At 37.3% G+C, this 15,612-nt stretch overlaps 1 protein-coding gene across 1 annotated transcript in view; it reads left to right on the forward strand.

Annotated features, from left to right (window-relative positions):
• Positions 1–15,612, forward strand: part of EYS (eyes shut homolog) — a 1,801,461-nt gene that overhangs the window by 1,070,811 nt on the left and 715,038 nt on the right. Inside the window, exons 22-23 of the mRNA XM_026455461.1 lie at positions 10,496–10,686; positions 13,668–13,759. Of these exons, the coding sequence (XP_026311246.1) occupies positions 10,496–10,686; positions 13,668–13,759 (283 nt within the window). The remainder of the gene's footprint in view (positions 1–10,495; positions 10,687–13,667; positions 13,760–15,612) is intronic.

Here is a 15,612-nt window from a genome sequence, read left to right on the forward strand (position 1 = left end):
GAAATTTATTGTTTAATTCTAGATAATAAAAATATATAGAATTATAATTTTACTTTAGCCCATTATTACTGAAAATAATCTCAGTATTTATATTTTCTTCACAAAGCTATTCTGTGCTTGCTATAATCATTATTCTCATCTGTTTAAAATTTTTGCTGAGGGAAGTGTAAAATAAAATCTGTACTTACATATTTGAATAGAAAACACCACAAATATGATTGAAAACACTATGCAAAATATCTTCCTGACTTTTAAAAATCTATATTTAACTATATAATTTACCAAGTACATTTAAACAAAAGCAATTATATTTTCTATTAGATAGTGTGTTAGTCTGTTTTATATTGCTATCAAGAAATACCTGAGGCTGAGTAATTTACAAAAGAAAAAGGTTTAATTGGTTCATGGTTCTGCAGGCTGTATCAGCATAGCACTAACATCTGCCCCGCTTCTGGTGAGGCCCGGAGGAATCATGGTGGAGGTGAAGGGGGAGGCAGGGTGTCCCATGGCAAAAGAGGAAACGACAAAGAGAGAGGAGGTACCACACTCTTTTAAACAGCCATATCGCATGTGAACTCAGAGTGAGATCTCACTCGTTACTGTGAGGATGGCACCAAGACATTCATGAAGGATCATCCCCAATGATCCAAACACCTTCTACTAGGCCCCACCTCCAACACTGGGGATTACATTTAAATGTGAGACTTGGAGGGGACAAACATCCAAGCTATAGTATGTGCTTTCAGATGCTTAACAGAATCATACATTGTGCTAGGTTCCTGGAATAGAATGATAAACCCAATATACTCTCAACTACTTTACAATTGAGTGCATATATGGGTTTCCATACAGATAATTAGTCACATAATGAAAAAGCCACTGAATTTTTTAAAAATTAGTCCATAAAATACATATTTTAATAATATTAAGGGGTTTTTGAGTTTTTTGTTGTCAGTTAGGTGATATATTTCTTCCTAAAAGCTATAAATTAATATGAAAAGACTTCAAAATGTTGTGAAAAATGATATTAGATAAAAATTTTAAAAATAAGCTTTATTTCTCAACGTAAACCTCATCAAGGTCAACACACTTTTACAAGCAATGATACCAGACATTTAGTCCATCTCTAAGGAAATGAGTGTCCTGGGACTTTACCCATGTCAGTGCAGCCTTTTTACATTATTAACTGAAGGAAAATAAAGATTAGGAAAAAAAAAAAAAAGAAGTCAGAAGGAGGCAAATCAGAACTATAAGGTAAATGCCTAATGATTTTCTATTGAAAATCTCACAAATTACCCATAATTTCAGGAGAGGAATAAGCAGGAGCATTGTCATGGTGGAGTAGTACTCTCTGGTGAAGCTTTCCTGGGCATTTTTATGCTAGAGCTTTGATTAACTTTCTTTTTTTTTTTTTTTTTTTTTTTTTGAGACGGAGTCTCGCTCTGTCACCCAGGCTGGAGTGCAGTGGCCGGATCTCAGCTCACTGCAAGCTCCGCCTCCCAGGTTTACGCCATTCTCCTGCCTCAGCCTCCCAAGTAGCTGGGACCACAGGCGCCCGCCACCTCACCCGGCTAGTTTTTTGTATTTTTTAGTAGAGACGGGGTTTCACCGGGTTAGCCAGGATGGTCTCGATCTCCTGACCTTGTGATCCGCCCGTAAAAAAACACTGTAATAATAGGAACATGTTATCCTTCTTTAGCCCTCCAGAAAGTCAAAAAGAAAAATGTCTTGAGCATCCCCCAGAAATCTTTTTTAATGACTCTATTAGTCCATTTTCATGCTACTGATAAGGTCATAACTGAGACTGGGCAGTTTACAAAAGAAAGAGTTTTATTGGATTTACAGTTCCACATGGCTGGGGAGGATTCACAATCATGGCAGAAGACAAGGAGGAGCAAGTCACATATTACGTAGATGACAGCAGGCCAAGAGAGAGATTGTGCAGAGAAACTCTCGTTTTTAAAACCATCAGATCTTGGACGACCCATTCATAATCACAAAAACAGCACAGGAAAGACTTGCCCCCAAATTCAATCATCTCTCACCAGGTCCCTCCTACAACATGTGGGAATTTTGGGAGCTACAAGATGAGATTTGGGTGAGGTCACAGAGCCAAATCTTATCATTTCACACCTGGTCCCTCCCAAAACTCATATCTTCACATTTCAGAACCAACTGTGCCTTCCTAATAGTTTCCCAAAGTCTCAACTCATCTGAGCATTCACTCAAAAGTCCACAGTCCAAAGACTCATTTGAGACAAGGCAAGTCCCTCCCCACTATGAGCCTGTAAAAGCAAAAGATAGTTAGTTACTTCCTGGATACAATGGGGCTACAGGCATTGGGTAAATACAGCCATTCCAAATGGGAAAAATTGGCCAAAACCAAGTGGCTACAAGTCCCATGCAAGTCCGAAATCCAGCAGGGCAGTCAAATCTTAAAGCTCTAAAATGATCTCCTTTGACTCCATGTCTCATATCCAAGTCACGCTGATGTAAGAGGTGGGTTCCCATTGTCTTGGGTGGCTCCACCACTGTGGTTTTGCAGGGTACAACCTCCCTCCTGGCTGCCTTCATGGGCTGGTGTTGAGTGTCTGTGGCTTTTCCAGGTGCACAGTGCAAGCTGCCAGTGGATCTACCATTCTGAGGTCTGGAGAATGGTCGCCTTCTTCTTACAGCTCCACTAGGCGGTGCCCCAGTAGGGACTCTGTGTTGGGGCTCCCACCCCACATTTCCCTTTTGTACTGTCCTAGCAGATGTTCTCCATGAGGAACTTGCCCCTACAGCAAACTTCTGCCTGGGCATCCAGATATTTCCATATATCTTCTGAAATCTAGGCGAGGGTTCCCAAACCTCAATTATTGACTTCCGTGAACCCGCAGGCTCAACACCACATGGAAGCTTCCAAGGCTTGGGGTTTCCACCCTCTGAAGCAACGGCTCAAGCTGTACCTTGGCCCCTTTTAGTCATGGCTGGAACAGCTGGAACATAGGGCATCACATCCCTAGACTGCACACAGCAGACAGAACCTTAGCCTGGCCCACAAAACCACATTTTCCTTCTAGGCCTCCAGGCCTGTAATGAGAGGGGCTGCCATGAAGACCTCTGACATCCCCTGGAGATATTTTCCCCGTTATCTTGGGGGATTAACATTCAGCTTCTCGTTGCTTATGCAAAGATCAGCAGCAGGCTTTAATTTCTCCTCAGAAAAATTTCTTTTCTATTGCATTGTCAGCGTGCAAATTTTCTGAACTTTTATACTCTGCTTTCCTTATAAAACTGAATTCTTTTTTTTTTTTTTTTTTAATTATACTTTAAGTTCTAGGGTACATGTGCATAGCGTGCAGGTTTGTTACATATGTATACTGGTGCCATGTTGGTGTGCTGCACCCATCAACTCGTCAGCACCCATCAATTCATCATTTATATCAGGTATAACTCCCAATGCAATCCCTTCTCCCTCCCCCCTCCCCATGATAGGCCCCGGTGTGTGATGTTCCCCTTCCCGAGTCCAAGTGATCTCATTGTTCAGTTCCCACCTATGAGTGAGAACATGCCGTGTTTGGTTTTCTGCTCTTGTGATAGTTTGCTAAAAATGATGGTTTCCAGCTGCATCCATGTCCCTACAAAGGACGCAAACTCATCCTTTTTTATGGCTGCATAGTATTCCATGGTGTATATGTGCCACATTTTCTTAATCCAGTCTGTCACTGATGGACATTTGGGTTGATTCCAAGTCTTTGCTATTGTGAATAGTGCCGCAATAAACATACGTGTGCATGTGTCTTTATAGCAGCATGATTTATAATCCTTTGGGTGTATACCCAGTAGTGGGATGGCTGGGTCATATGGTACATCTACTTCTAGATCCTTGAGGAATTGCCACACTGTTTTCCACAATGGTTGAATAAGTTTACAGTCCCACCAACAGTGTAAAAGTGTTCCTATTTCTCCACATCTTCTCCAGCACCTGTTGTTTCCTGATTTTTTAATGATTACAATTCTAACTGGTGTGAGATGGTATCTCATTGTGTTTTTGATTTACATTTCTCTGATGGCTAGTGATGATGAACATTTTTTCATGCGTCTGTTGGCTGTATGAATGTCTTCTTTTGAGAAATGTCTGTTCATATCCTTTCCCCACTTTTGGATGGGGTTGTTTGTTTTTTTCTTGTATATTTGTTTGAGTTCTTTGTAGATTCTGGAAATTAGCCCTTTGTCAGATGAGTAGATTGCAAAAATTTTCTCCCATTCTGTAGGTTGCCTGTTCACTCTGATGGTAGTTTCTTTTGCTGTGCAGAAGCTCTTTAGTTGAATTAGATCCCATTTGTCGATTTTGGCTTTTGCTGCCGTTGCTTTTGGTGTTTTAGACATGAAGTCCTTGTCCATGCCTATGTCCTGAATGATACTACCTAGATTTTCTTCTAGGGTTTTCATGGTATTAGGTCTAACATTTAAGTCTCTAATCCATCTTGAATTAATCTTCGTATAAGGAGTAAGGAAAGGATCCAGTTTCAGCTTTCTACTTATGGCTAGCCAATTTTCCCCACACCATTTATTAAATATTAAATTTCCCCATTTCTTGTTTTTGTCAGGTTTGTCAAAGATCAGATGGCTGTAGATGTGTGGTATTATTTCTGAGGACTCTGTTCTGTTCCATTGGTCTATATCTCTGTTTTGGTACCAGTACCATGCTGTTTTGGTTACTGTAGCCTTGTAGTATAGTTTGAAGTCAGGTAGCGTGACGCCTCCAGCTTTGTCCTTTTGACTTAGGACTTTGTCCTTTGACTTTGTCTTGGCAATACGGGCTCTTTTTTGGTTCCATATGAACTTTAAAGCAGTTTTTTCCAATTCTGTGAAGAAACTCATTGGTAGCTTGATGGGGATGGCATTGAATCTATAAATAACCTTGGGCAGTATGGCCATTTTCACGATATTGATTCTTCCTATCCATGAGCATGGTATGTTCTTCCATTTGTTTGTGTCCTCTTTGATTTCACTGAGCAGTGGTTTGTAGTTCTCCTTGAAGAGGTCCTTTACATCCCTTGTAAGTTGGATTCCTAGGTATTTTATTCTCTTTGAAGCAATTGTGAATGGAAATTCATTCATGATTTGGCTCTCTGTTTGTCTGTTACTGGTGTATAAGAATGCTTGTGATTTTTGCACATTAATTTTGTATCCTGAGACTTTGCTGAAGTTGCTTATCAGCTTAAGGAGATTTTGAGCTGAGACAATGGGGTTTTCTAAATATACAATCATGTCATCTGCAAACAGGGACAATTTGACTTCTTCTTTTCCTAACTGAATACCCTTGATTTCTTTCTCTTGCCTGATTGCCCTAGCCAGAACATCCAACACTATGTTGAATAGGAGTGGTGAGAGAGGGCATCCCTGTCTTGTGCCAGTTTTCAAAGGGAATTTTTCCAGTTTTTGCCCATTCAGTATGATATTAGCTGTGGGTTTGTCATAAATAGCTCTTATTATTTTGAGGTACGTTCCATCAATACCGAATTTATTGAGCGTTTTTAGCATGAAGGGCTGTTGTAGCCTCGATGGTCTTTACATTTTGGCATGTTTTTGCAATGGCTGGTACCGGTTGTTCCTTTCCATGTTTAGGGCTTCCTTCAGGGTCTCTTATAAGGCAGGCCTGGTGGTGACAAAATCTCTAAGCATCTGCTTATCTGTAAAGGATTTTATTTCTCCTTCACTTGTGAAACTTAGTTTGGCTGGATATGAAATTCTGGGTTTAAAATTCTTTTCTTTAAGAACGTTGAATATTGGCCTCCACTCTCTTCTGGCTTGTAGAGTTTCTGCTGAGAGATCTGCTGTTAGTCTGATGGGCTTCCCTTTGTGGGTAACCCGACCTTTCTCTCTGGCTGCCCTTAAGATTTTTTCCTTCATTTCAACTTTGGTGAATCTGGCAATTATGTGTCTTGGAGTTGCTCTTCTGGAGGAGTATCTTTGTGGCGTTCTCTGTATTTCCTGAATTTGAATGTTGGCCTGCCCTACTAGGTTGGGGAAGTTCTCCTGGATGCTATCCTGAAGAGTGTTTTCCAACTTGTTTCCATTTTCCCCCTCACTTTCAGGCACCCCAATCAGGCATAGATTTGGTCTTTTTACATAATCCCATACTTCTTGCAGGCTTTGTTCATTTCTTTTTCTTCTTTTTTCTTTTGGTTTCTCTTCTCGCTTCATTTCATTCATTTGATCCTCAATCGCTGATACTCTTTCTTTCAGTTGATCGAGTCAGTTACTGAAGCTTGTGGATTTGTCACGTATTTCTCGTGTCATGGTTTTCATCTCTGTCATTTCATTTATGACCTTCTCTGCATTAATTAGTCTAGCTGTCAATTCTTCCACTCTTTTTTCAAGATTTTTAGTTTCTTTTCGCTGGGTATGTAATTCCTCCTTTAGCTCTGAGAATTTTGATGGACTGAAGCCTTCTTTTCTCATCTTTTCAAAGTCATTCTCTGACCAGCTTTGATCCATTGCTGGCGATGGGCTGTGCTCCTTTGCAGGGGGAGATGCGCTCTTATTTTTTGAATTTCCAGCTTTTCTGCCCTGCTTTTTCCCCATCTTTGTGGTTTTATCTGCCTCTGGTCTTTGATGATGGTGATGTACTGATGGGGTTTTGGTATAGGTGTCCTTCCTGTTTGATAGTTTTCCTTCTAACACTCAGGACCCTCAGCTGTAGGTCTCTTGGAAATTGCTTGAGGTCCACTCCAGACCCTGTTTGTCTGGGTATCAGCAGCAGAGGTTGCAGAAGATAGAATATTGCTGACCAGCGAGTGTACTTGTCTGATTCTTACTGTGGAAGCTTCCTCTCAGGGGTGTACTCCACCCTGTGAGGTGTGGGGTGTCAGACTGCCCCTAGTGGGGGATGTCTCCCAGTTAGGCTACTCAGGGGTCAGGGACCCACTTGAGCAGGCAGTCTGTCCCTTCTCAGATCTCAACCTCCGTGTGGGGAGATCCACTGCTCTCTTCAAAGCTATCAGACAGGGAGTTTGCGTCTGCACAGGTTGCTGCTGCTTTTTTGTTGTTGTTGTATTTAGCTGTGCCCTGTCCCCAGAGGTGGAGTCTACAGAGACAGGCAGGTTTCCTTGAGCTCCTGTGAGCTCCACCCAGTTCGAGCTTCCCAGCAGCTTTGTTTACCTACTTAAGCCTCAGCAATGGCGGGTGACCCTCCCCCAGCCTCGCTGCTGCCTTGCAGTTAGATCGCCACAGACTGCTGTGTTAGCAATGAGGGAGGCTCCGTGGGCGTGGGACCCTCCCGGCCAGGTGTGGGATGTATTCTCCTGGTGTCTGTTTGCTTACAGCGCAGTATTGGGGTGGGAGTTACCCGATTTTCCAGGTGTTGTGTGTCTCAGTTCCCCTGGCTAGGAAAAGGGATTCCCTTCCCCCTTGTGCTTCCCAGGTGAGGTGATGCCTCGCCCTGCTTCAGCTCTCGCTGGTCGGGCTGCAGCATCTGACCAGCACTGATTGTCCAGCACTCCCTAGTGAGATGACCCCAGTACCTCGGTTGAAAATGCAGGTCTTCTGTGTCGCTCGTGCTGGGAGTTGGAGACTGGAGCTGTTCCTATTCGGCCATCTTGCTCCGTCCCACAAAACTGAATTCTTTTAATAGCACACAATTCACCTCTTGAATGTTTTGTTTCTTAGAAATTTCTTCTGCCAGATATCCTAAATCATATTTCTCAAGTACAAAGTTCTACAGTCTCTGGGGCAGGGGCAAAATACCTCCAGTCTCTTTTCTAAAACATAACAAGAGTCACCTTTGCTCCAGTTCCCAACAAATTCCTCATCTCCATCTTAGACCACCTCAGCCCAGGTTTCATTGTCCATATCATTTTGGTTAAAGCCATTCAAAAAGTCTTTAGGGAGTTCCAAACTTTCCCACATTTTCCTGTCTTCTTCTGAGCCCTCCAAACTGCTCCAACCTCTGCCTGTTACCCAGTTCCAAAGTCGCTTCCACATTTTTAGATATCTTTTCATAATCATGGTGGAAGGAAAGGAGAAGCAAGTCACGTCTTACATGGAGGACAGCAGGCAGAGATAGCTTGTTCAGGGCAACTCCTGTTTTTAAAATCATCATATCTCATGAGACCCATTCACTCTTGCAAGAACAGAACAGGAAAAACCTTCTCTGTGATGCAATCATATCCCACTGAGTCCCTTCCACAACATATGGGAATTGTGGGAGCTACAAAATGAGATTTGGGTGGGGACACAGAGCCAAACCATATCAATAATGTTTGATCTTAACTGGTCTACTTTTGCTCTGACTAGACCACTTTCACCTCTTGATAGCCATTCCTTTGATTGTACTTTGTCTTCAATATCATACTCGTGGAGCCATGTTTCATCTCCTGTTACAACTCTTCAAAGACATACTTCAAGATATTATTCTTATTTGTTTAAAATTTCAATTGAAGACTCTGTTCTTGTCTACAGCTGATCTGGGCACAACAGTTTTGACACCCACTGAGTGGAAAGTTTGCTCAACTTTAATTTTGCATTCAGAGTCGTGTAACCTGAATCAGTTGAGATGTCAATGCTGTTGACTATTGTTTTTACTGTTAATTATTGGTTCTCTTCAATTAGGGCATGAATATGATTAATTTTTACCTTGAAAATTGATATGGATGGCCAGCCACTAAGGACTTCATCTTCCAGATAGTCTTGTCCCTTCTTAAAACAAGTTTTTCACTTGTAAACTGTGAATTTCTTTGGGGCATTGTCCATATAAATTTTTGTAAAGCATCAGTGATTTTACTATTCTTCTACCCAAGCTTCATCATAGATTTGATATTTGTTCTTGCTTCAGTTTTAGCAGAATTCATGTTGTTCTGATAGGGGCTACTTTTAAACAGATGTCTTATCCTTCTTAGTAACTCAAAATAGATTCTGTTCAGACATGTTATGATGAGTGAAATTCATCCATAGTTTTTAAATAATATATATTTTATGTGAACTTTTTGAAGATCCCTTGATCCCTTCCTTGTGTGTGATAGTTTTTTTTTTTTTTTTTTTTTTTTGTCAATATTCGGTATATTCTTGTTGTAATGTTACTTTTTGAAATTATTTTATGCTCTTTCACAATTTGAACTTTAAATCAAACTGATATATGACTTTATTCTCAATTTGTTAAAATAAATGCCAGAAATCTTTTAAACAAGTTCTTGTTGTTTAAAATGTTACTGTATTATGCTTTTAACATCACCATTGAAACTCTACATGGGGAAAAAAAAAATATGTCCCTATCATTTAACAACTGAAAAAATTAGAATGTCAAAATTGAAAGGACATTGTTATTTTTTCAATCATTAATCTGTCCTTCACTAATGAACTCAGTCCTTGATTAAACACACACACAAACACACAAACATATACACATGCTTTTATGTCTATGAAGTGCAAATGTTTCCTGGCAGTATTTTGAACCTTCTCTCTAGTGAAAAAAACTAATTTGAGACTTAGCTGATTATTTCTTTAGAAATTGTTACAAGTTTGAAAACGTAGCAAAATGAGTAATTCTAAAACTTCATTGAAAATTCAAAATAAAGATAGGACATAGAGGATGTAAAATTTCTTGAAGTTTTAAAGTACGGAATCAAAAATGATTATTATCCTATGATAGACAGAAAACTAAAACTCACATGGTTTTATAAATAATATTTTCTAGTAGTTATAAATAGTACATAATTCGAAAGTTTTAAAAGAGAAAGACAGCTTGAGTTGGGAAGGTCATGAAAATAGCAAAAGAAGAAAGGAACTGGAAGAAAGGGGATATTCACATCCATCGTTTCAGGAATCATTAGCCAAGAACAATCAATCCAGTATTTATCAAGCAAAAAAAAAGATTTAATAATAACATAAAGTAGTTAACAACTTATTCAAAAATAAGCTAACTTGGTTTTATTAATCACATATTTATAAATGTAAGAAATTTAATCGTGGAATATTTTGCTCAAAGTGTCTTCATTTTTTTCTGAAAATCTACAGCTAATTAGAATATCATTCAGAAGGTGAGAGAGAGTTGTTAAGAAACTCATATAATTTAGAGTGTTAATACAAAAGTTAACAATTTCTATGCTTCTCAATCTCTAGCATTCCCTCATAAACCTCCCAAATCAAATTATTAACAATACTAATCATAATTTTGTATCAATATCATATATAAAGAAGAAATAAGTACATATTTAGAAAATGGGCCCTTTTCTGTTAACTTATAACATAAAATGTAAGTAAAAGCAGTGTTGAAGAGTAATCATCTTGATTTCCTTGCCTGACAATGAGATTTCATCATGAAGCCATCAAATACAAAGAAATCAAGACACAACTGCTGTGACTATTCCAAAGGAAATAAGTGCCTGGGCTTGAAAGAGGCAGGAAAGAGTCATGTATGAGCCATTAGAGAAAACATATGCTATGTTAATGTGAAATCTAAGTATTGAATATTTATTTCAAACTAAATTGTATTTTCTTTCTGACTCCACAGATTTCAGTTGTGTTTGCTATTATGGAGATTCCTATCTAGAATTTCGGAATGTGGTTTTACATCCACAAAATAACATCTCCCTAGAATTTCAGACCTTCAGCTCCTATGGACTCCTGCTCTATGTCAAACAAGACTCAAATTTAGTAGATGGATTTTTTATTCAATTGTTTATTGAAAATGGTACTTTAAAGGTAAGTTATTCAGTTCACTTAATTTTTTAAAAAATACAAAGTTGTAGTGAGCCGAGATCGCGCCACTGCACTCCAGCCTGGGCAACAGAGCGAGACTCTGTCTCAAAAAAAAAAAAAAAAAAAAAAAACAAATACAAAGTTGTTCTAATTATGTGCTTTATTGGTTATTTTCAAAATAAAATTTAAACTTTATATTTTATATTGATAGCCAGGATGTCTCTTCCTCTACTTTTATAATTTCTTTCTACATATATATGAACCAACAACAAAGTATTTTTTAAGCAAAAAAAAAAAAAAAAAAAAAAGATTTCATAATAATATAAAGTAGTTAACAACTTATTCAAAAAATAAGCTAACTGGGTTTCATTAATCACATATTTATAAATTTAAAAAATTTAATTGTCAGAGTATTTTGCTCAAAATGTTTCTAGTTTTTTGTGGAAAATATACCTAATTAGAATATCATTCAGATGGCAAGAGAGAGTCATTAAGACCTCATATAATATACAGAGAAAAATTTATACTCAGATAGATCAGTTTATAGATATTTAGATATTAATATTTCAAACAGTATATGATTTGAATTAACATTCGTTGTCTTTTTTTCTACTTATTTTCAACTTTTCTTCTACTTCTTTATTGAGTAGTTTCCCAATTTCTTAATTTCCCAATGATAATAATTGTTATCATTTTTATAACCTTAAGGGCAGGTATAGTCTGGGAATCCCTAAGGAATCCCAAGATTTGTTTAGAGGGTCCTGAAGAGAAAACCTGTTTTCATAAGTTTTCTGTAGGCAAGGGGTGTTATTTGCCTTATTCAGTTTTACTCTCATAAGTGTATAGCAGAGTTTTCCAGAGGCTACATGACATGCAATGATATCCTTGCTCTAATCGCTAACGTATCATTTTATTATGTATTTTTGTATCTTAAAAATGTCTGTTGTAATATTTAGCAGTGTAAATATTGATAGACACATCCCAGTTAACAAAAACTCCTTGGGGTTCTCAATAATTATTATGAATGCAAAGGTACTGTGAGATCAAAAAGTTTGAGATTGCTGACTTTGCACTTGGTAAGCGTTAAAAGAACCTTTCAAAAGTCCAAGATTACGAAGCTAATAACATTTTGAAACCAACTTTGATTTGAAAGTGCATACTCTTTTCCCAACATCATTCTACCTTAACAAATTGTCTCATATCCCTGCTCTGAATACCTGGTTTAGGGAAGTCATCCTAATCATCATTGCAATAACTCAGTATAATAAGGTAATTAACTCATGTAATTCTAATATATGAAACATAATAACTGCATTTGGTCTACCATCTCTTTATGATGTGATTTAAGTGTACATGTGAATTTCCATGAAAGGATGAATGAGTTATACTTTATTATTTAAATAGGCAAATTCTCTTAGTTTGATTTTCTTTAAATGTCCATGTTTCTGAAGTAATATAATACATATACATATAGCACCATGGCACTCCAGCCTGGGAGAAGGAGCAAAAAAAAAATGCTAGCCCTTATAGCCTTTATATATGATTATGTCCCAGGTATAATTCTGTGTGTCCTACTTTGACTGACTTATTTGCCCACTTGTAATATTTATTTCACAATATTTATTCATTTACCAATTTAAACCACGCAAAAGTTTACATTGCCCCATTTTACAAGTGAGTAGATTTTAGCACAAAACACATGTGAAGTCTCAAAACTCCTAAGTAACAGAGCTGGGATTTGAACTCTGATCATCTAACTGAAGACCAAATAACCTTAAATTTTCTTAAAATGGAGACTGACAAATTACTACAACTAAGTAAATAACAGCAACTATTATAGACCTATAAGTATATATCCTTTCTTTTTCATAAAACCAAAGGGAAAGAAATTCTGTACCTCTCTTCACTAATTAGTTTTATAGTCCCTAAATATCTTCATTGAACCTATTGTGAATTAATTTTTTTCTCATTTGATAGGGAAAGCAGTGGCTATCCATTAGTCTTAGTAATACATTATTTCATAAAATATTTTAACCTACAATCCTACAAGTCTCCAGTAATTTCTCCTAATGCTTCTTATTGGAGTTTTTAAAGTCAACTGACAATAGATAATCTTATAAAGGAAAGGAGTCTTTTGCAATGGCCAAATATCATAAAAAGTTAAAATACATAGCATTATCTTTATCTTTGGACTACATCTTTGGAGTATTTGGGTATATCTACTTAAACACAGCCAGCTAGGGGCACATGTTATGAAACACAATGCAAGTGAGTTTCTTAACACATGTGGGTTATAGATCACTTTTAGATACAATAAAAACATTAAAATCCCTCTCTGGGAAAGAATAGACATGATATAATCAATATACATGTAGGCACATGCTTGCTAAGAAGCTTAATAAGCCGCTGTAGCACATCCATGGATTTCCTGGGGATGCTTGGTTAATCATACCTGATATAGACATGACTTTTCCTCTGTAGATCACAACTTAGTTGCCATTAGCAATAATTCTGCAAATGCCAGACACCCTGATATCTCCAAAAGCTTGGAATGAATGATTAGGTTTCACAATCTAAAGTTTCCCTTCCTGTGACATTAATATTGTCCTCTAGATTGTATTAACCACTCTTTGCCTTGCTCAACTGCTGTTATGTAAGGAAGATTCCAAGAATATTTGCTTTCTACTAGTAGAGAATGTTGCCTTTCCCAACCACGTTCCTCAGAATACTGGAAAACAATCTGGATGTGTGTGTGTACACATATATGCATGTGTACTTGTATCTATATAATACTCATATATTTGTGCATATTAATTATAGGACTTATTAGTTGTAAACCTTCAGTTATCACTTCTCTTTAAGTTTCAAACTTCATGTCTCTCCAAAGTGATGTAAAATATATTGATAAATTATAAAGTCCAGTGCAAATATAAGGTATTAACTTCATGCTGAAAAACTGAGGACAAACTTTTTTTCCCCAACAGTACCACTTTTACTGTCCTGGTGAAGCAAAATTTAAAAGCATTAATACTGCTATTAGAGTGGACGATGGGCAAAAGTATACACTACTTATCAGGTAAGATAATTATTTATTTTCCACTTAATCTCATTAAGTAGCAAAGCCTATTCCTCATAATATTGCCCTTGTCATTTCAAAATTGAGGTTATACTGATTAGTATTAACATGTACGTGTGTATGAATTAACATCTGTCAAGTTTTTCTATATATTCTAAAAAATGTACTGAGAAAAGACTATTATAGAGATTACATTATCATTATTTGTTGTTGTTGTCGTTGTTGTTGTTGTTGTTGTTGTTTTGAGACAGAGTCTCGCTCTGTCTCCCAGGCTGGAGTGCAGTGGCGCGATCTCGGCTCACTGCAAGCTCCGCCTCCCGGGTTCATGCCATTCTCCTACCTCAGCCTCCTGAGTAGCTGGGACTACAGGCGCCTGCCACCACACCTGGCTAATTTTTTGTATTTTTAGTAGAGACGGGATTTCACCATTCACAGGATGGTCTCAATCTCCTGACCTCGTGATCCGCCCGCCTGGGCCTCCCAAAGTGCTGGGATTACAGGTGTGAGCCACCTTGCCTGGCTGGGATTATATTACCAATGAACTCACATAAGGAGATTTACAAAAGATCCATAAAAGCCTCATATTTTTCTCATAGGGAAGTTGTTAACACATAAACTAAACTGGTAATTTATTTTGATGAACAAAGTAAATTATATTCAGTGTAGAAAATGTGGCACTTCCAGAAAAGCATAAAGAAGGAAATTAAAATGGCCCACCACAATCCAGATGGAGTAATTAAGGTATATTATTAATATTTTCAAAAGCTGTGTTTGAAGGTGACCCTATCCCCAAATGCTCATGAACATCTGAAATAAATCAGTTTGCCAATCTGATAAGTAAACTTCTCCTTTTTCTTATTTGAATTTTAGTAAATTTTAATTTTTAATACAGATGTAATGCTTTTTTGTTATGTGCCTTGCCTCCCTCCACCTTTTTTATTTCTTTGAGTGATGCTGACAACACATACCACAGCCATAAGCTGTTATGTAGATTAAATTATTTTCTGGCACTAGATTATTTAGTAAAAGGAAATATCTATTTAAAGCCAATAAAAAGGTAAAAGAAAAAAAGGAGTCCTAAAGAGAGACTGGGAAAAAAGTTAAATGAGAGGTTTTAAGGAAGTTCTACCTTCTTTATGCTACAACCACCCAAATTATATTATCTAGAATATAGATGCTTACAGATAATTGACCAAAAAATAATGTATCATCAAATAAATTGAGGAAAGCTTTCATCACATCTACCCCCCAACCAAAATACTCAAAATGAACATGAGCATTTTAACAACTCTGAGATGCTATTTAATAAATTATCTTTTTTTTCTTAATGCTTAGTGTCACTATACTTGAAAGTGTCATAACACAGACACAAATTTAATATCTTTCTTCATCATTTTAATCTCCTAAATAACAAATGTTGAGGGCAGTACACTTTGGAAAATGCCATCTCAGCTGAGGTAATAATTTCCCTGGGCAGGGATGACCATCATCTGTAGGGAAGCAAGTCCATGAGCCTTGGGTGGTGGTAAGAATCAAATCATGAAAGACATAGATGGGCTCCTGAATAAAGCAAAATGACAGATTGGTATCATGGAGAGACACAGGGAAAACCCACAGAAGCTGTCCTGGCCTCAGGCATGGTTGGAAAAGAGTAAAACAAAAATTATTTTTTTAAAAAAAATCATAATTACAGTTTCTTCATCAAGAATTTTTATCAAGTACTATATTATATATATAAATTTATTCCTGTAAACAGTTATAATTATACACATTTTTCAGATGCAAAACTGAATGACAGGGAGATTAAGTAGAGATAATGACATAACTAGAAAATGACACAATCTCAAGGCTGC

Source organism: Piliocolobus tephrosceles, chromosome 5, assembly GCF_002776525.5.
Source record: "Piliocolobus tephrosceles isolate RC106 chromosome 5, ASM277652v3, whole genome shotgun sequence".
NCBI lineage: Eukaryota > Metazoa > Chordata > Mammalia > Primates > Cercopithecidae > Piliocolobus > Piliocolobus tephrosceles.